This window comes from Ylistrum balloti, unplaced genomic scaffold (genome assembly GCF_031769215.1).
Source record: "Ylistrum balloti isolate Yb309-2 unplaced genomic scaffold, AGI_CSIRO_Ybal_v1 Utg370892, whole genome shotgun sequence".
NCBI lineage: Eukaryota > Metazoa > Mollusca > Bivalvia > Pectinida > Pectinidae > Ylistrum > Ylistrum balloti.
The window spans coordinates 767,814-787,059 of NW_026782507.1; the positions used below are offsets into that span (position 1 = coordinate 767,814).

Consider the following 19,246-nt stretch of genomic DNA (forward strand, 5'->3'; position numbering starts at 1 on the left):
CGCAACCAATCAGAATGTTCGTTGCAAGAGTAAAAATTGTCTTCAGAAAGAGGCTTCGCAGTGCGAATATATTATGCGTGAGCCCTAGCAGGCTTCGGATTTCTTTGTTTTCTTCAATACAGTTTTTGGTAAGTATCTAAATATATTAGCTCAAACGATTTAATTATTATTCCTCATTTCAGAATATGACTCAGAGATTTTTTGGATCATTTGTGCATTTTGCGATCATTTTGGAGGCGCACCAAACCACATGCTTTGCAGTCGCGGCCATTTTCCCGTCCTGTCTTACCGGGTGTAAATGTTAAGGAAAGCAACATGAAAAGGAATACTCACGAGACATATAATAAAGACAACACTTCTAGTCACTGCTCCAGTTGTTTGGTCAAATAATTGATTTGTTATTTTATTAATTGCTATTAATAATAGCCAGTTCGATGTCCAAATGTTTACAACAGCTAGGCTATTTATAGACTGGCTGTTCATAAACAGGTGTACACTGTGGTTTTATACCTACTCCTGCAAAATTTCTTCTTACGGTAAATACATCACACTGCTGATGTTTAATTCACAATATTGTCAATAATGTTCGGGTCGGCAGAAAATATTCTGCCACTGTAAATTTCTTAAAAATCTCAGAGACGGTAAATCAACCTTTACATATTTGCATATGTGTGCACTTGGCTATAGCACGATATGAACAAACAAGAAAGTATTATTCAAGGTACAATAAGTGACATCCAACATGTGAGTCTATATCAAGGTACTGTTTGCATTGACACGGTGATGGTTCATTGCCAAAAGGACTTGTTTCACTTGACAAGATTACACATGTTGATCATGTTTATTTTACTGTATGGAGTATCAGCACAAGATAGCAACACACATATGGAAGTGTCATGTGGAATTCATGATTGTTATAATTAAATTTATAAATGACAGAACATCATGTTCATGAGGTTTTTAAGGTTAGATAAAGCCACAGTGTCTTGTCACAATGTTGAACAAGATATTAAAAAAAAAAACCTTTTAATGTTACCTGCATTTACTAAAACAAGACCAAAGCAATTTGACATTCTCCCATGTCTGGTCGTGGAAATGGAATAAATATCATGTCTTTATTATCATTGCTCTTGTATTATCATTTGACATGTTGTTTTCGATAATGATCAGATCAGGAGATGTGTTCCAGATCATGATCATAAAATTTGTCTTGTTTAAACCATTCATATAATGTGAATAATAAATCTGGAAATATGTACAGAAGGTATACAGAAGTTTTTTCCCTTTTTTATGTAGTAAAGGGAGATTGAAGTTTTCATTTAATTCATTCATTCCAATTTCATCCTTTTGAAATTATTTCGGTACCTTTTTCGCATCTTTCTTTTCGAGGATTTGCTGGCTTACTTTAATGGAGAATGGCATAATTGGTAATTTACGGATTTTTCGGAATTTTTTTTGACTTTTGTTTTTTGCAGCCAGACAGCTTCTGTAATAGTGGAATTAACAATTTTGGTATGCATCTTCTATCATTTCCCTCAAAATTCATCCATTGCAGAAGCTTTTTCTGTGATAGATATTGACTAAAATATGGCTTTCATTTGAACTTTAAGATAAAGAAAAATCTTGTCATTACATCTTCCTAACTTTGTAGCAAGATTGTGTAAGTATCATACTTGTATTATGGTGGTTGTGATATGTTGGAATTATTTGTTATTGGAAATCTTATGCAAAGTTCAAGCTACTTGTCAGATTTCAATTACCACTTCTATGCAATTATCGCACTCCGAGTCTTGATGTTTGGAAAGCAGCTTTTCTACCAGTATTCAGGAATAAATTATCAAAATGAGAAAAACGAGGACCTCTGCAAAAAAACAAAAATTGTAGATCCTGGTACACATGCATGAGAAAGTTCTGAAATCTTAATAAGGAAACATATTCAAAGCTCATGACACTGACACAGATCATCACAGATTAAACAGTATCTGCCCTGATGGAAGAGCAATGGCGATATACATATACTGAAAAAATATCTATCAAATCTTCTATTCATTTTTTTAATTCTCAGTTTTGAGATAGTTTTGGTAAAAAACATATCACTCTGCACTCATAAGTGAATAGTTACCATTTTCAACTATCAAGAGGGATAGTACTGAGATTTGGGTTACCCAGGATAGTTAATAGCAGAAATGTTGTTTGTGATAGTAGATGTTGACATGTTCTAATGTGATGGTATTATGTGTTTCAGCTGTAGTCTGTTTCAGAGTCATTGATTTGATACAATGGGATCAAGGTCCCGATCTCGTAGTAATAGTCCAGCCCAGGTGGACCAATTTGGACGAGTTATACCTAAAAAGCGTAGTCGAAGCCGTGATGGAGACAGATCCCGGAGCTCAAGAAGTAGAAGCTCACGTAGGAGTCGAAGTCGAAGTCCGTACAGAAGTCACAGGCATTCAAGAGGTCAACGCAGTAGGAGTCCAAAACCAGTGCTAATGAGAAACATTCCGAAAAGCAAACGACGTGTCTTCAAAAGAGACAGTCATGACCGATTGGTGTCTGTATCACCTTCTTCATCTTCATCTAGATCACCTACACCCCCTCGATTTCCGCGATATCTTCCTTCAAGAAGTCCAACAAATGAAACCAACGTGAATGACCCAGACCTGATGAAATCACGAGTATTTATCGGAAATTTGCCTTATGACAAAATAACAAAGGCAGAAATGGAAGAAATCTTTTCCAAATATGGAAAGATTCTAGGTATGCTATATTCTTTATATTTATCATTTAATTGAAAATTTAACCTTTCTTTCTATACCTCATGTTGGATGGAACTAAAAATTTGTTACATATATATGCATAATTTCTTTACCTATGACAATACAAATATTAATATTTAGTGAAGGAACTTACAAATTTAGAATATGTCTTCAAGGATGTGAAAACAAAAAAGACAAAAGAAATAAGTTTCTGGATTAAAATGCATCTAATGTATCTTATGACATCTAACTTAATTCCAGTTCAAATTTGTTTCATTTCAAATAAATTTCATTATTTAAATATCATCAAAACAATCCGTTAAATATTTTAAAATGTAAATTAAATTAAAATAAGATATAAAATTAAATTAAAATATGCCAAATTCCAGTAAAACAATGCTCATTAATTTATAGATGAAAGTAACATATTTTTGAATATTGCTCACCTGCTTGGGTAAATGTGTTGTCACAATTTACCCATGATAGGTACTGAAATACCTGTGAACATCTCACAGTCACAATTTACCCATGATAGGTACTGAAATACCTGTGAACATCTCACAGTCACAATTAACCCTTGATAGGTACTGAAATACCTGTGAACATCTCACAGTCACAATTTACCCATGATAGGTACTCAAATACCTGTGAACATCTCACAGTCACAATTAACCCTTGATAGGTACTGAAATACCTGTGAACATCTCACAGTCACAATTTACCCATGATCGGTACTGAAATACCTGTGAACATCTCGCAGTCACAATTTACCCATGATCGGTACTGAAATACCTGTGAACATCTCGCAGTCACAATTTACCCATGATCGGTACTGAAATACCTGTGAACATCTCGCAGTCACAATTTACCCATGATCGGTACTGATATACCTGTGAACATCTCACAGTCACAATTTACCCATGATAGGTACTGAAATACCAGTGAACATCTCGCAGTCACAATTTACCCATGATAGGTACTGAAATACCAGTGAACATCTCGCAGTCACAATTTACCCATGATAGGTACTGAAATACCTGTGAACATCTCACAGTCACAATTTACCCATGATTGGTACTGAAATACCTGTGAACATCTCACAGTCAATAAGAGCAGATAACATTATATTCCAGTCATATTTCTGTAAAACAGATTGCAATATAATTATTATCAAATGTTTAGGACATTTGGGATACTTCACCTCTGATTTTAGATTTGAAAGCCAAACAAAATTAACTGAGGCTTCAATGTCGTCCTAATTGTTACAGTACACAAGTCATATGATAGACTTAGCATATCAGCTTCCACATATTTTATTACTGTTGACATAAGTGTATTGCTATAAGGAGATATGGCTCAAACTAATTTGGTCGTTGTCACCTTTTATTGAAGAACATGTAAGAATCCACACCATCATAGATTCTGAAATATGTTAATTGCACAGATATAACAGGAAGGAAACCTTACTTATTCTTTCTTACCAACAGTATGTAGGGTTTCTGCGTTTGGTATACAATGCAAGCAATCATAATATTTCATGTGCACTTGTTGCCCACTGTCTTTACTTCAGAGTCCTATCTTAAGGACTTAAGTTGTGCCATGGCTATTAAATGCCATCGCAATAGATGCTTGTCCCTAGAATTTGTCGAAGTCTTCTTGAGTAAACGACCAAAGATATCTCCTAAATAAAATGACAGTTTTTGCTTAAAGCATGGTCAAATAGTTTTTAGCGCTGAAACAACTATTTGTCGTTTGACTTATGTATTGAAGTTTACCTTAAATGAAAAAATAATCTTAAATATCGGACAAATTGGAATTTTATCGGTGCAAAAATTGCATATTTTCCTAGCCTGCTTTGATCAATATTTCATTTATGGAAAGCCGACAGAAAAAGCAGATAATCACTGTCATCAGTGTGCTGTTCACTAATGGGATTATCATGACAGTTCTAGCTTTGACCTTTAACCGTTACTTAAAAGACTGAAATTTGATTGAAATGCACATGGTTGGAATATATTTTCATAAATATATTGAAATGAAAGTTTCCAGAATAATGCTTCAACAAATGTAACAGACTTTGACTTGAGATTTGCAAGTATTTATTCATATCAATAAGTTAAATCTGTATTATTTTCACGATAACCTTAACAACATTGATTTTGATGTGTGGAATTTTATAAATAGACCGCAGAATTTTTACAGATGCAAATAATAGCAATGTGATCAAATTACACTTTAATATCGGTCACTGTAACCTTTGGGCAGTTCAAATTAAACTGAACACAGTGCTGCCTCTCTGAAAATGTTTCTACAGAGCTGAAAATTAAAGGTTAATGTCTGGTGACTTTAAAATATAATTTACTGGAGTTACCTGATAGATGAGATTATATTTTTTTTTTTTTTTCATCTCAACAACTTTCATAACACAGACTATTGCTTATCTTTTGTATGCATTAATAATATATCACATTTCTGACTGACTCCCTGGCATATTACTTGAATTCCATACTGTCACAAGAATAACATCGCTCATGACATTTGGATACGGTTATACCTTGTATGCGGCGTGAAAATGCAAAATTACATAATTAAGTGGACGAAGCAATATCAGTGGTGAAAACTTGAAAATTACCAAGTGTATCAATACGATACCAGGTATACAGTTAACTGGCTCTCATTTTATTGGTCCAGTCTCCTAATTGTATTATTTAAGTCAATTTCTGTTTAGTTAAACATGGATGACGAGCTTTAAATTAAAATTGTTAGGTAATTAACTTGTTTCTTTTTGTTAATCACTGACAATTGATTTTTACCATCATGATTAGAAAGTTGAGGAAAAGAATTCATTAAAATAAAGAGAAATTGACCAATACATTCAGAAATTTAAACGGAAAAAATGCAATTTGTAGATTGTGATTATGTTAAAAGAAATTTGACATTCAATATATGTAACTTTTAAATCTTCTCCAAGTGAAATAGTTCTATGTGATCTTTACATTCGTGTAATGAGTGCTAACCTCCATCTGGACATGTCCAATAAACTATTATTTATTTAAGAAGTGTTTGTTTTTTCTTGTGATTTCAGAGTGAAAGAGAGATGTATGTGTGTTTATTCCATAAATATATAATCACATTACATGCCAATCAGTGAGTTAAACATTGATTTAAAATATGTAAAACAGTGGACGGTTTAATTGGCATCTGTGTTTACATTGCCGATTGAAAGTAAATTTGTGGGACATTTTTGATAACTTGGGTGTGTCTGTGTGTTCTGTGTGCTAGTTTTTCAAAGTGATATGATTAAGGATTACACTAAAATGGAATGAGCTTCATTAAAGTTCATTCATCTTACTTTGAATTATGATTCAACATGAAAAATGTTAACGCGATATTTGCAGTTATTCATCCCCGTGTAAAATTTTATCGTGTTATTTCGTTTACCGTTGAATCGAACGTGACATCAGTATGAAGCTTTCGATTGTATTGCGCTTAATTATGCTGATGGTATAGGTATGGTATGGAACTTTTAATGCGTGTTTCTGAATCAATTATATAAATTTGACTAAGTACATGATTACAGATTAAATAGACTTTGTCGGATACGAAATTTAGAGCATAACAGAAATAAAATGATGTCGGGGGGAGAAAAGATAAATGGTGTTGCACAATATGGCACACATTTACACTTGACATTGATAAATAATTCACCATATGGGTATAAAACTTCTATGATTTATCGTAATATTTCAAATAGTAATAGATCAACTATTTACTGAAGAATTTTAATATTATACCAGTATCTGCAAAAGAGGATCACGACTTCCTCATGTTTAAGATTACATTCACGTGGGTATGAATGCATCTTAACTTTATATTAAGTATAAAATGTACTTGATACATCACTTTTATATATATACACATAATGGTAAAAAGACATATTAGGCTTTTGGTTACATAAATACATGATGTATGAATTAAGTAATAAATGAATCATGTGATTCATTTAAAGTGTTCTGTATTTATCATCATCAACATGAGTTTTCACCTACAGATTAACACTTATGCATTTCTTGTTTAATTCATATCACACAAGCTTGATATTTATCCAGAAATATTGTAATTAAGGAGAAAAGGCCAAAAATGATGATCTGGATTTTAAATCCTATTCAGAAGGAAATGTTCAATGATTTTGTAACTTGAAAAGTTGTGAATGATACAAATGTAAAGTAAAATTAAAAGAAAATAAAGATCCTTTGTAATAAATATTGATCAGGATTTCCTGTTGATGTGTGCCATTGACATTTTAAGAAAATAATGGACAAATTTTGAAATTTTGTGCACTTGGTTTTATAGGTATATCAATCCACGAGCGAGGGTTTGGGTTTGTGCAATTTGAGAAGGAGGAGGACGGACTGCGGGCAGTAGAAGTTGAGAACGGAGGACTGCTGAAGGGGAAAAGAATCGGTAATTATGTCTTATAGTTCAGTGCACAAGTCCAATCCCTGAACACTTGTATTAATAAAAGATGACCTGTGTCATGGTATAGTTGGACCAATGATAATGAAATCTGACCTAGCAGATGTAATTTTTTGACGGAAAGTTGCTGAAACAACACTTTTCTCAAAATGCTAATAGAAACTACTTTATAGTTATCTTCAAATCTAGGGAAAATAGAATTCACTGTGATATGTTTACTTAGATTATTTATGGAAGCTCAAATGGGTTGAATTAAGCAGTATATTATTAGGTCATCTGACCCCAAGGGTCGAGATGACCTCTAGCCATCGTGCTTCGTCCGTCATCATCCGTCGTGTGCTGTCCGCCGTGTGTCGTCCGTAAACTTTTCATTCAAAAAACTTCTTCTCAAATACTAGAAGGCCTAGGGGGCTAATACTTGTTTTAGATTAAATGGTGTATATTTTGACAAGAGTAACAATAAGAAGTGGTCTGCAGATAGACAAATCAGATAAAGGACATTGGGGTAGATTGAGATTTCTTGAGTAAAATGGTAATTACAAGGCCACACTCCTCTCATGAGGGTTTTAAGTGTTCAGCCACAATAATTTGGTTCCATAACACAGTAAATGAAATGATTTTCTTATTCATGACCTCTCACATTTCTTCATTTGTCTTTGGTTTGGAGGGGCAGTGAAATGCCTCTTTAGGAGCCAAGGATTTCAACAATCCCAAATTGTTCCAATTTTCCAATATATAACAAAAGATTATTACTGAAGAAGTGGTTGAAATTGTAAAGTAAATCTGCTTATTAAACAAAGATGCTTTTTGTTTTGTTTATACAGACGTCAAGATGGCAATGACTGGAAGGAGATCAGGCCCACCCAAACCTCCAGGAGCACCTGGTGGAAGATCTCCACCCCCTTCAGGCTATGACCGTGAGCGTGACAGAGGGTGAGTTTTCCTCATGCTTGTGGTACACATTAGCTACACAAGACTGATAGGGTATTCTAACACACACTAGCACCAGTCGAGAAGTCTGAGCAGGATGCAGCACACAGCTACACAAACTTTTTAAGTATGAGTATATTTGGGTACATTTGTCAGCCCATATTTACAATTCTAGCTGTCCATTACGAAAACATCCAGAAGACTGCTGTGCTATGTTGATTTAGATACAAAGGGTTTTTGTTTTTACTATCATGACTTTAAGTTATTGGAAAAGGTATGACAAAATTTCAAATTGGGGGGAAATAACAGAACATACATAAATATTCAAATGTAATCATTATTGATGGATTGATATCTTGGATGTGGATTGACCATCAGAACTAAAGAGTGAATGTCAGTAAGTTTTACATCAGACATCATCAAAGTTGCTTTACAATTTGTAAAATGCCATTAGTTTGGGATATTTGATGTTTGGACTTTTTAAAATATAAAGGTTTTGCTGTTAGGAGTGTAGCCCATATTCAGCCCCAAATTTTACTGAAAAGGAGGCAAGTGAAAACCACTTTCTTTGACATGTTTACATTAAAGGATCAGATACTTACTAAAGGGATTAGGCCTATTACAGTCTCTATGTAGGTACAGTAAAGGCTGACATATAACATTTCTTCAAAGGTTGATATACTTTGAAGTCCTGTTGTGCCTTTCCTTGCCAGAGTACCACCTCCTTTACTTGGGAGAGATGGGCGGATGGATCCGCTCAGACATGGTGCAGTGGATCCATCTGATAAGGAAAGGTAACTCCAGGCCTGCAGTTGTGTTTGTTTAGTAGTAGAAGCTTCTATACTGCGTTTTGATGTGCATGTAATTGGAAAGCTTTTGATAAAAATATTGCAGAATTGTTTATTTCGAGGGAAAATGTCCCATCGTGCTACTTAACGTATGTTGTAAAACCAGCAGACCTTGATGTGAAAACTTAATCAACACTTTACATGTTAAAATGTATCACCAAGTCTAAAAGTCTACATATTGTTGCATTTGGTTTAAACTAGTGAGAAAGGAATTCAGTATTTGGAAACAAAATGAAAAACAAACAAATTCTTTACAGATTATTCTGTAGAAGTCTAACTATTGAACTATCAACTACCCTGTATGATCCTTAAATATTACAAGAAGGCCCATTATCTGATTCAAATCACCCCAAATCTAGTCTGTTACTTAAACAATGCTCATCGTTGCTTTTTCTTGAGAAGTTATGGATAGATCTTCCTAAAATTCATATTGGTCTCTATTTGAACAGTTTTAATTTTGAGTCTGATCTGAAAAAACAAAATTGATGACATGTGGCCATTTTGGATTTTGACTTTTGAAAGATTATCTGTTATTGCTATTTCTGAAGAAGTATTCTATTGATAAATGTTATTTGAAGATTCTCCTTGGTTTTCATTTGTGCCCTTTTGATTTTGAGATTTTTAGAAAATTGGCTGACAGACAGCCATTTTGGATTTTGATAATGAAAGGATGTTATCACAATTCCTTAAGAAGTACTGGACAAATCTTGTTCAGATTCTAAATACAAGTCCCTCTGGTCCCCTTTTATTTTATATTTTTTTTGTTCAATTTTTGGTCTGATCAGAAAAACATAAGAAACAAACTTGTGTAGTTTTAGCAGTGCATGGTTGTTTATATTGCTATTTAATTCTTGGGTGGCTATTTTCAAAGTTCAGCTTGGTCTGCAGCATAATTGTGCAACGCCCATCTTGGAAATTGAACTGATCAGGAAAACAACATAGCTAACCGGAAACCATCATTGATTTGGCACTGAATGATTATTATTACAGTATTTCTCAAATGTTACATACCATATTTTCCGGATTAAAAGCCACAGGTTTTTGCCTTGGCGATCAGGCGTACGGCTTATATACCAGTGCAGCTTTTATGCGGACATGTACCTGTCCATCAACCGTTTGTGACTGAAATAGATCTTCTAGAACCGTCATTTGCTATAATATACAGGATGATTTTAAGATTAAAATAAAATAACTTTCTCGTGGATTTAATTAATCATGCCTTTTAATATGAATCACAATAATGTCTTCTGAACTTTCCTGGTTGGTTCGGAAGCCATAGGGGAAGTTTACAATAGCCTGTTGCATCCTGGGATCAATAGGTAATCCGATTATAGGTAAAATTCTAGAATGACGGCCATGCTTGTTTATAATAGAATGGCTTCCTGTCACTTACAAGAAATAATATGGATTATGATAATTTTATGAGCATGCAACAGTCTTTGCTAACATTTAACAGTAGGGACACAGATGAAGATATTGCTAAGTAAACCGTATGTAACGTCAGGCCCTATATCTGTGGGTAGACAATCTTTGGAGGCTCCCAAACCAAACAGTATCATTAATTGCTATTTTAAGTTTTTGAAACACATCAATAAAATAAAGGATTATCTGTGAATAATTCATTTGCAAACTTACATTAAATTATTCACTGACAATCTTAATAAATTTCTTTCTGTTGTCTGTTATGTCAATGAACTTTGGTCAACATAACATACCACTTTAAAATAAAGGGTACAACTTACATTCCGTTGCGGCTAATATGTGGATCAAATTGAAAAAATTGTTAAAAATTGGCTGTGTGGCTTATATACCATTTGGCTTATAACCTGGAAAATATTGTAATTATGAGTTTGGAAAGAAAGGGAAAGAACATCAGCTTATTAGGAACAAATAAAAATCATGCAATGGGGGTATTAAAAGATCCCAATGGGATTTGGTAAAATAATTCCACAACCATATGAAAACAAAATAATTTTGAATTTGTAATTTGAAAAAAATTCTTCTGACTAGAAAGACTGGACAGTTGGACAACAAGATGTTCAGTTGCTGATATTTATATCTGAAATGCTTTCCTGGTTAGTTTTTGATTTGCTTCAATTATTATTTTCTTTTCAGTTGGACATTTGCATCTTCATAACTTTTGATTTCCTATCTATAGATGTTGTTTTGGTTTTGATGTACTTTATATAGACTGTGGTACATCACTGGTTTTATTTCATGATTGAAGTATTGTAACTGTGCATATTAGCTTAAGTAGCTTATTAACACAAAAACAATACATATCAACGTTTTAAGTAACACTTATATAAGTAGCATTAGGAGACACTATAACACCTTTCTTTTTACACCTTTGTCCAACATTTCTGTTTAAAGTCATCACACATCTTAGGAAAATCTATCATTTGAAATCAAATATATCTAACTTGACCTCAAATTTCATCGCTGAATGAAATAATCCAATTTCTGTTTCCTTAGACCTAATAAGATTTTCAAATTTATCATGTAAAAAAAAAGATTTAATATCTATGTTGATAAGTGGTCAATTCACCATCAGATTTTCAAATTGGTTTGATTTAATCCAAATTGAATGACAAGATATTTTTTTCGTATACAGTATATATCAAATTTACCTTGATTTTCTGGATTCTGTTATTTGACATTTTTGATAGTGCTTCTCCTGGAAGACAAACGAAATTTGAACCTACTCTATCTTCTAGTGATGGGACTCGATCAAAATTTTGTTAGTAGTGTGCTGGTCTTGCCTAAAAGTTCCTACAAAGATCGCCAAATAACTTAAAAATACGGAAATGCTCAACAACAGGATGTACTGTATTCAATGTAAAGTAAACCCACAAAAATTCTTGATTAGGACAGGATGAAAATGTTCTGAAGAAAGAAGGAAAAACTACCAGTGTTTTATTAGAATAAAAAGACAATTTTTAAGTACTATTTGTCTTGTGTGTCATAAGGGGGTGGGGGTGGGGAATAAGGACAATAAAACCCCAAAGTCAAACTGCTCCGGACCCTGTTAATAATTAAAACATTTGCAGTATTGAAGTAATCGGAGATTGGTCGTAGACTGTCTGATAGAGATACATTGTCTGTTAATGTATTAATAGTCTTTTTTTCTTTTAATCAGTCCTATCTGTGAATGTGCTGATGTTTTCACTAACTTATAATGTCATTGTCTGGAATTTTACGGGAAAGAAATGTTTTGTTATTTATGGCATTGTTCATTAACAGCAAAATATAACACATAGCAAGCTGAATACTTTTGTGCTGTAATATTTAAACAATCTCAAATGGAGTAAAAAGTTGATTACATGTTGTTACTTCGTACGTTATTGACCTCATCCTGTAGAAAAAGAATGCTATTGACATGGAGAATCATTTTGACTTGTTCATATGCATTCTCTGGCTTAGAGTGCCATTCTGTTATTTGGTTTCACACAAAAACAAACTTCCATTTGGACATTAAGTTGACTAAAATAAGAAACAAACAAGTTATGCAGCAGATAATGGTACATATGTGTATTGATGCTGTCATTAATCCCTTATTAACTGCTGTTCTGTTAGACACTGTATAAACACACACAGTAGTTATGAAAGTAGAAGATTCAGTCCGATGTGACATGAGTACATCTTGGCAAGTGTGACACCTGGGGGGGGGATAAATACTGACAGTGAATTTTATTTGAGGGATAACAATTCAAGGAATCCAAGGTTGAATAACAAGCGACCAGTTCAAGGAATAGAGGGTATTGAGCAAGAATAATATCTAGTTCTTCGTATGTTGGATTCAACCATTAAACCTCAAGTAGTGTTATAAAGCATCATCCACATATTGTACCTATAGAAAACTGAACAGAAATTATGGTGTCTAATAATAGTGCAATGTCCTACACATTATGAAGTTTCCAACTAGAATAACAGAACATACTGGGACCTGCATCATTATAAATAATGATAGTGTATTAGATCACAATACTGATCCATCTTCAGTCAACATGTAGATTATTTACATGTTGTTAATGTGAGATCCTGTTTACGTCAACAGCTATCCCCCTGGTAGAGCACTACCTCCAGAACGTGAAAGATCGCCATTGAGAGGTGACCCCTATGATGACCGATACAGAGACCCCTACAGAGATCCTGCTTTACCTCTACCCCCTGTCAGGAGAGATGACCCTTACTATGACCGTGACCCCTACAGACGTCCACCACCTCCTGATGACCCCTATTTTGACAGATACAGAGATGATCCCTACAGGCTGTAAGTAAAAACATCGAAGTGAAAGTCATCAAAACGCTCAGCATTCATATCCATAAGTGTTGGAAGAAATATATATTTATTATTACAATAAAGCACAGATTTGTCTGGGTTATAGATACAAAATTTAATTACATACATCGTATTAAGAAAATAATGCTCAATATGTTTGATTATTAAATGTCATATGTTGTATTGCAGGCCAAGACGTGATCCTTATGCTGATCCCTATAGAGATCCCTATTACCGAGACCCTTACCCTCCATCAGCATATGACCCACCGCCAAAACGACCACTTCCCATTGACTGTGAAGTCATCATCCTCAATGCACAGCTCAAGTAAGTTGTCTTTAACACTGATGGGGGTAGATATTGTATAGTTCTGTTTTTTGTATGTATATCTTGTAAAATCACAAATCATCTTTACCTTTTATTGTTTAATACTGTTGGGGTGGATATTGTATAATTCTGATTCGGGTTTTAATGTGTATCTGGTAAAAATCACAAATCATCTGCATCTTTTATTGTTTAATATAATAATATTCAGCTGAGCTTATTGTGAAAAAGAATATTTAGCCAGTCATAGTAAACTTAAAAAGGTGCTCAGAAAAGAAATAGCTCCTATTGTTTACATTATTGAAACTGATCACTACACTGGAAAAAGAAAATTTGATTGATAAAAACTGAAACATATAGACCATAAGGTCAGAGGATAAGAAAGCTTACAATCATCATTAACTTCCTTTAAAGTTGTTTTAAAGTTAATAATCAGTACAGAGTTGAATTAAAAGTAAAAGCAGATTTTATGAAAGTATGCATAGCAGTGGGTTCCTATAGCATAACATCGAATTGAATCATCATAATTTTGAATAAAACTTTTTTTTGGTGCTCTAGGAATTATGCAGAATTCTTGGAGCGAAAGTTAAAAGGAATTTCGTTGTTTTCCAAAACTGTTGTGATTGCTGAAGACCGGACTATCCCACAAATGATTGAGGATGCCACGAAGCGAAATGTCTTATTTGCAATTGTTGTAAACAGCCAAAATGAGGTGCATCAGTCATTGACTCTAAATATTCTCCATGGCACGCCCCAAGGTAAGTCTTTGTTTTCATGGTTATGGTCGGTTCTGTAATCTCTTTTTATCCTCTGCTACTTATCCTTTACCAGTACTGTAAACATATTTTTCCAGTGCATGTATATTTGAAACAAAAGTACAATGTATATTACAACTTTTGACGATCGGTGCATGTAGATTGCTGCAAGTGATTAACATGGATATGTCTACACTACGATTTACTTCAGCTTTTACGGTGAAAGGTATTTAGGGAACAGGTTGTGTTCACCTTCCCTGGATCACCAGACAAAACAACCCTTACTGTTGAATAGGAAATTGTGTCACCATCCCATTTTACAATAATCATTTACCTTCTGAAATGTTGAAGCTTGCTTGGAATATGTGTTTAATATGTTATTCCGAAGATTTTTGTTGTGTTTTCTGTTGCTGTTGTTATCAATTAAACATACACCATGACCAAGAAACTATCCTAAATATTGATACATTAAACTGAACAAAACGTTGAGTAACCAATGAATACATTGAAATTTCAAAATGATTTATCAACAAATTAGATAACTGCAGAGGAGAAATCCTTACTAACGAAAAGCAAAATTGCGGCATTTTCATTACGTCAGCCTGTAGCAGTATTTGCAGCAAACATTCGGGAAAAGTCCTTCAAAATCTGAAAGTCATTGTGATATTTACAGACGTTTGGAAAGTTTTACCTACTGGAACAACTATTAAAAAATTTCTCCTGTTATCCGTTTTATTTCTGCTGAAATTTCTAACAACTTTTATTCTGACATGTCAACCTTTTGGCATTTTTTTTCCGTGGCGCTGATATTTTGTTTGCGAAAACATTCTGATGCTGGGAGAAACTAGTTGTAACACTACTTTTTCACCCAATGAAAAATTTGTCATAAAAATACATAAAAATCAATTTAAGATGCAACATTAGTTAAACGGCGAGTCACGAGATAATAAACCTGGTGAAAATTTCTTCTGACAGTATAAACACAATAGTATGTAACAGACAATTATGAAGATGATAAGGCATTTAATAGATAAAATATTCTATGGCGACTAAAGATATGCGTTGTGTGTTTAAAAATAAAATTTCACACACTTCCTTAAAAATGTGATCCGAGATGGCATCAACAATATAAATCAAACTGATAAAAACATTACATATAAACTTGTTAAGATGGCATCTGATTAAAACACATATACTTGTTAATCAAACTGATTAAAACATTACATATAAACTTGTTAATTGCTTACTAAACCGGTATTGATTTCATCCAGATGAACTGATTAAAACATTACATGTAAACTTGTTAATTGCTTACTAAACCGGTATTGATTTCATCCAGATGAACTGATTAAAACATTACATATAAACTTATTATTTACTAAACCGGCATCAATTTAATCCAGATGAACTGTTAAGCGGTTATTTTTTTTTAAAATAAAAGGAGTTCTGCAGCTTCGCGCTTTTCTGTAATAAAATGAAACGTGCCATTGCAGTGTATGTTGTCAACTTGATGTTCAATGTAAAACAACTGTAAGTGTTTGCTCGTAATTGCAAATGTTTGACCGTTTTGAAAAAAAATATAATTATATAAAATAAAATTTCAAGATCACTTTATCGGCCTTTTCGAGATACTTTAAATTAAATTTAACCAAGAAGATACTCTGACGAGCAGACGGTAGACATCAAATAGATAAAAATGCAGTCACACGGAACATTTTCTGGAATGTTAAAAAAAGGTTGGAGCAACCAATCATAAGGATGAGGTTAAATTCTGTGAATATATATTAATTGGTGCTGATTTAATCGTCATCAATAAAGTTTTAATGTTGTATTTAATTCTTTGAATATGTCTTTGATTTTTGAATAGAACACAGAAATATGCCAGTAGATGACGCCATAACATTGATCAATCGGAGTTTTGATCAGTACACCAAAGCAACCCGAGAGAAGGCTGCCGCGGCCATTCCTGCTGCTCCTGCGGCACCCTCAGCTGCTGCCCCAGCCCCTGCTGTCCCCTCGGCAAGAAGCTCTGCCCCCTTTGTACCCCCTAGCTCAGATTTATTGTATCTGTTGAATCTCTTGGCTGACAGTAGGCAGTTGACTGTGGAAGAGCTAGATAAAGTTATCTCGTATCTGAAGGAAAGACGAGAGAAGCAAATGGCAGCAGAAGGCCGTCATTTGCCTAGTATGGATGATGGTAGGTATCTTCTTCAGTTTGTCCATCATATGACTTGGAAGAGGGTTGCAGCTAAATTAGTCTAATGGCTGTATGTATTTTCTTTAGCATTTGATGTCAAGTCAGAAGTCAAGAAACATCAGTGCTGTGTAAACAAAATGGAATGTCCATTAATTTGGTTTGGGGGAAAAAAAGTGATTATGATATTTCATGTAAGCCACTAGCTTAATTAGACTTAACGGCTCAGGAAAATTACATTTTCTTTAAAAGGCTTTTCTTGATGTTATAGGGAGGGGAAGCTTTGGAGGTGCTGGAGAACAACGGAAGGAAGAATCTGCTTCATTACAGAGAGAGCAACAAGAGCTTCAGGCCAAAATTCTCAGTATTCTTAATGGCCCAGGAGATCCTAGTCAAGCAGCAGCGCTTCAGAAGGCTAATGCACAACGTCCTGGCCATCCAGGACAGCAGCATATGGGCAATGGTGCACCTCCGCAAGGTGGCCAGACTGGTATGTCATCCCTGATCAACTTTGATAGTCCCAGTGTTCAGAAAGCACTCGACAATCTCATTCAGAGCGGGCCAAACTTACTTAAGACAATCTCGACTCCCCAAGGGCCAACAATGGCCCAAAGAGCCCCATTGATGTCCCGTCCCGAACACACTCAGCAGCCAGGGTTATTGTCACGCGAGCCATATGGAGGTATGGCTGGAGGAATGAACAGTGGCCACACTCCAGGAGTACCATCCCAGCACCCACCCCAACAGAGACCTCAGTTTAACCAGCAGATGGGTATGCCAGTAGCAGCACCAAGACAGGCCCCTCCTCCACCTGGTCGAAGGCCATTTTGAAATGTTAAGAATCACTCTCTAGTCATTGGCTTTCATCGTTCACATTCAGACTTGGATATATGTGTCATTGCTTTACATAACTCAATATTTCACGAGTGTATGTTTTAATGGCCTAGCTGTCATGATTTTGTACAGGTAACTTCAGTGATTATGTAAATTAATGCAGGTATTTTACATTTACAATAATCATGGCTTTCTGTTGAATTTTATTGTGTACATTATGTGACAGTATTTTATATGCATAATGTAAAACTGTTTTACCATTTCTAGTTGGAATGCGATTTGGAATAAAACATTATGAATGTTGCAAGTGTGTAAAAGAACAAATAAAATGTGAAATCACAGTACAAGAAGTTGTATTTTAATTTGAACATTGAAAACAGGTTAATTGCTGTAAATTGAAATGCATGCCTTGTACATTTGTGTTATAAATGTGTGCGAGGGACAGAATTTTAGAGAATTTTATCAGTATGTGTACAGGAAAGGGTTTCTTGTTGTTAGTTGTTAATATACAGCAAAAATCCCAATCTTGCAATAAAGCATTGAAAAGCAGTTGGAATTTTCAGATAAACAAAGAAACCAAAAAATAAATCAATTTTTATATTTTTATTAGCATTCATTTATTTAAGTGGTATTGCATGAAGTTGTATAATTTTGTTAACAGCTGTAATAAGGATATATTTGTTTTGTGTCCCCGTTTATATAATTCTACCCGACCAAAGAAGAAAACTGATATATGAATGATGATTCTTCTTTGTAATATATCATTGCAACAATGACACAACAACTGCTATGATGGCAGTGTCTAATGGAGTCTACAAACGTAGCGAAATACAGTGAAGCATTATCAGTAACACTATTTCACATAGCTAGCTGTATGTTTTCCTTCAATACTGGAGTATTTCAGTTTGAAATGCTATACAATTGCTATAATCATGTGAAGAAGAAAAAAGAAATAAACATTCAAGAGGACTCTTTAATTTGTGTTTGTTATTTTATAAAGAGACTTAATTTTCTCACAGATGATAGATATATCATCTGCATTTGATCTGGAATAAACTATCTGCAATATTTCTCAAAGTTTAATCTTTTCCCAACCTCTGAAAGTTACCGAAAGTAACGCTCACGCCTTGTTAGCGTTATGTTAATAATGAATTAGTGGAGGTAGATTTAATTAAGCTAGTAAGCTTCTAGTAGCAGATTACTCTCACAAATGTATGTTAAAGATTGGTTTCTCTAATCTTGAAGGAATGCTTGTGATTAAAATTGATTAAACACCATTCAATGTTTAACAGAAGTTAAAGTGAATGCAGTGAGAAAATATTCATGTTGCTTATATGTAATTATGCATTTTTATCAAAATTGCTGATTGGTTGGATAAGGTTCATGCCATAAATGTTCTTAAACATGAAAAAAGTTTATGAAGAGTGGTTAGAACAGCCAATAGTAAATGCGGACAATTTTGTCTAATTGATACTGTTCTCCTGCGAATTATGAAAACGCATTTTGACACCGTTAAAAATCTCCGTAAAATCCGATTGTGGCCAAACAATTAAATAGTAATTGTCCTTGTCAAATTCATTTAAACATAACATTGAATGAAAAGTCAGTCAGTTTCGTTTGTTCTGATAGTATCAAGGTTAGTAATTACATTCGTCGATATGAATCATTGACTTTAAGAATACCCCTTAGATTATATGCGCTTGTCTATGATCTCAGACATTCGTTGTCAAAAATTGCGTGGCAGTTATGGCGCGTAAGAGCGATACGGTAAATAATAAAAACGAAAAGAGGTGAAATAAAACTGAAAATACCGTTTATTGGTTAGATAGTACCTTTATTTCTTTTTT

At 34.0% G+C, this 19,246-nt stretch overlaps 1 protein-coding gene across 2 annotated transcripts; it reads left to right on the forward strand.

The window, feature by feature from the left end:
• The first annotated feature begins 88 nt into the window (after window positions 1–88).
• On the forward strand, window positions 89–18,376 carry LOC132559312 (nuclear receptor coactivator 5-like). Of its 2 annotated transcripts, XM_060223921.1 has the most exons (10): window positions 89–128; window positions 2,246–2,757; window positions 7,110–7,220; window positions 8,057–8,165; window positions 8,876–8,956; window positions 13,068–13,283; window positions 13,482–13,619; window positions 14,175–14,374; window positions 16,239–16,568; window positions 16,837–18,376. In XM_060223921.1, the coding sequence occupies exons 2-10, from the start codon at window positions 2,280–2,282 to the stop codon at window positions 17,394–17,396; spliced, it is 2,223 nt and encodes a 740-aa protein (XP_060079904.1). In that variant the 5' UTR covers window positions 89–128; window positions 2,246–2,279; the 3' UTR covers window positions 17,397–18,376. The 2 variants fall into 2 exon arrangements, with proteins under 2 accessions (XP_060079904.1, XP_060079905.1); XM_060223922.1 differs by lacking the exon at window positions 8,876–8,956.
• Window positions 18,377–19,246: the final 870 nt, after the last annotated feature.

Coding starts and splice junctions, on each gene's coding strand:
- LOC132559312 (XM_060223921.1), top strand. CDS start 2,280: ATGGGATCAAGGTCCCGATCTCGTAGTAATAGTCCAGCCCAGGTGGAC. Junction 14,375..16,238: donor TCTCCATGGCACGCCCCAAG/GTAAGTCTTTGT, acceptor ATTTTTGAATAG/AACACAGAAATATGCCAGTA. Junction 16,569..16,836: donor TTTGCCTAGTATGGATGATG/GTAGGTATCTTC, acceptor TTGATGTTATAG/GGAGGGGAAGCTTTGGAGGT.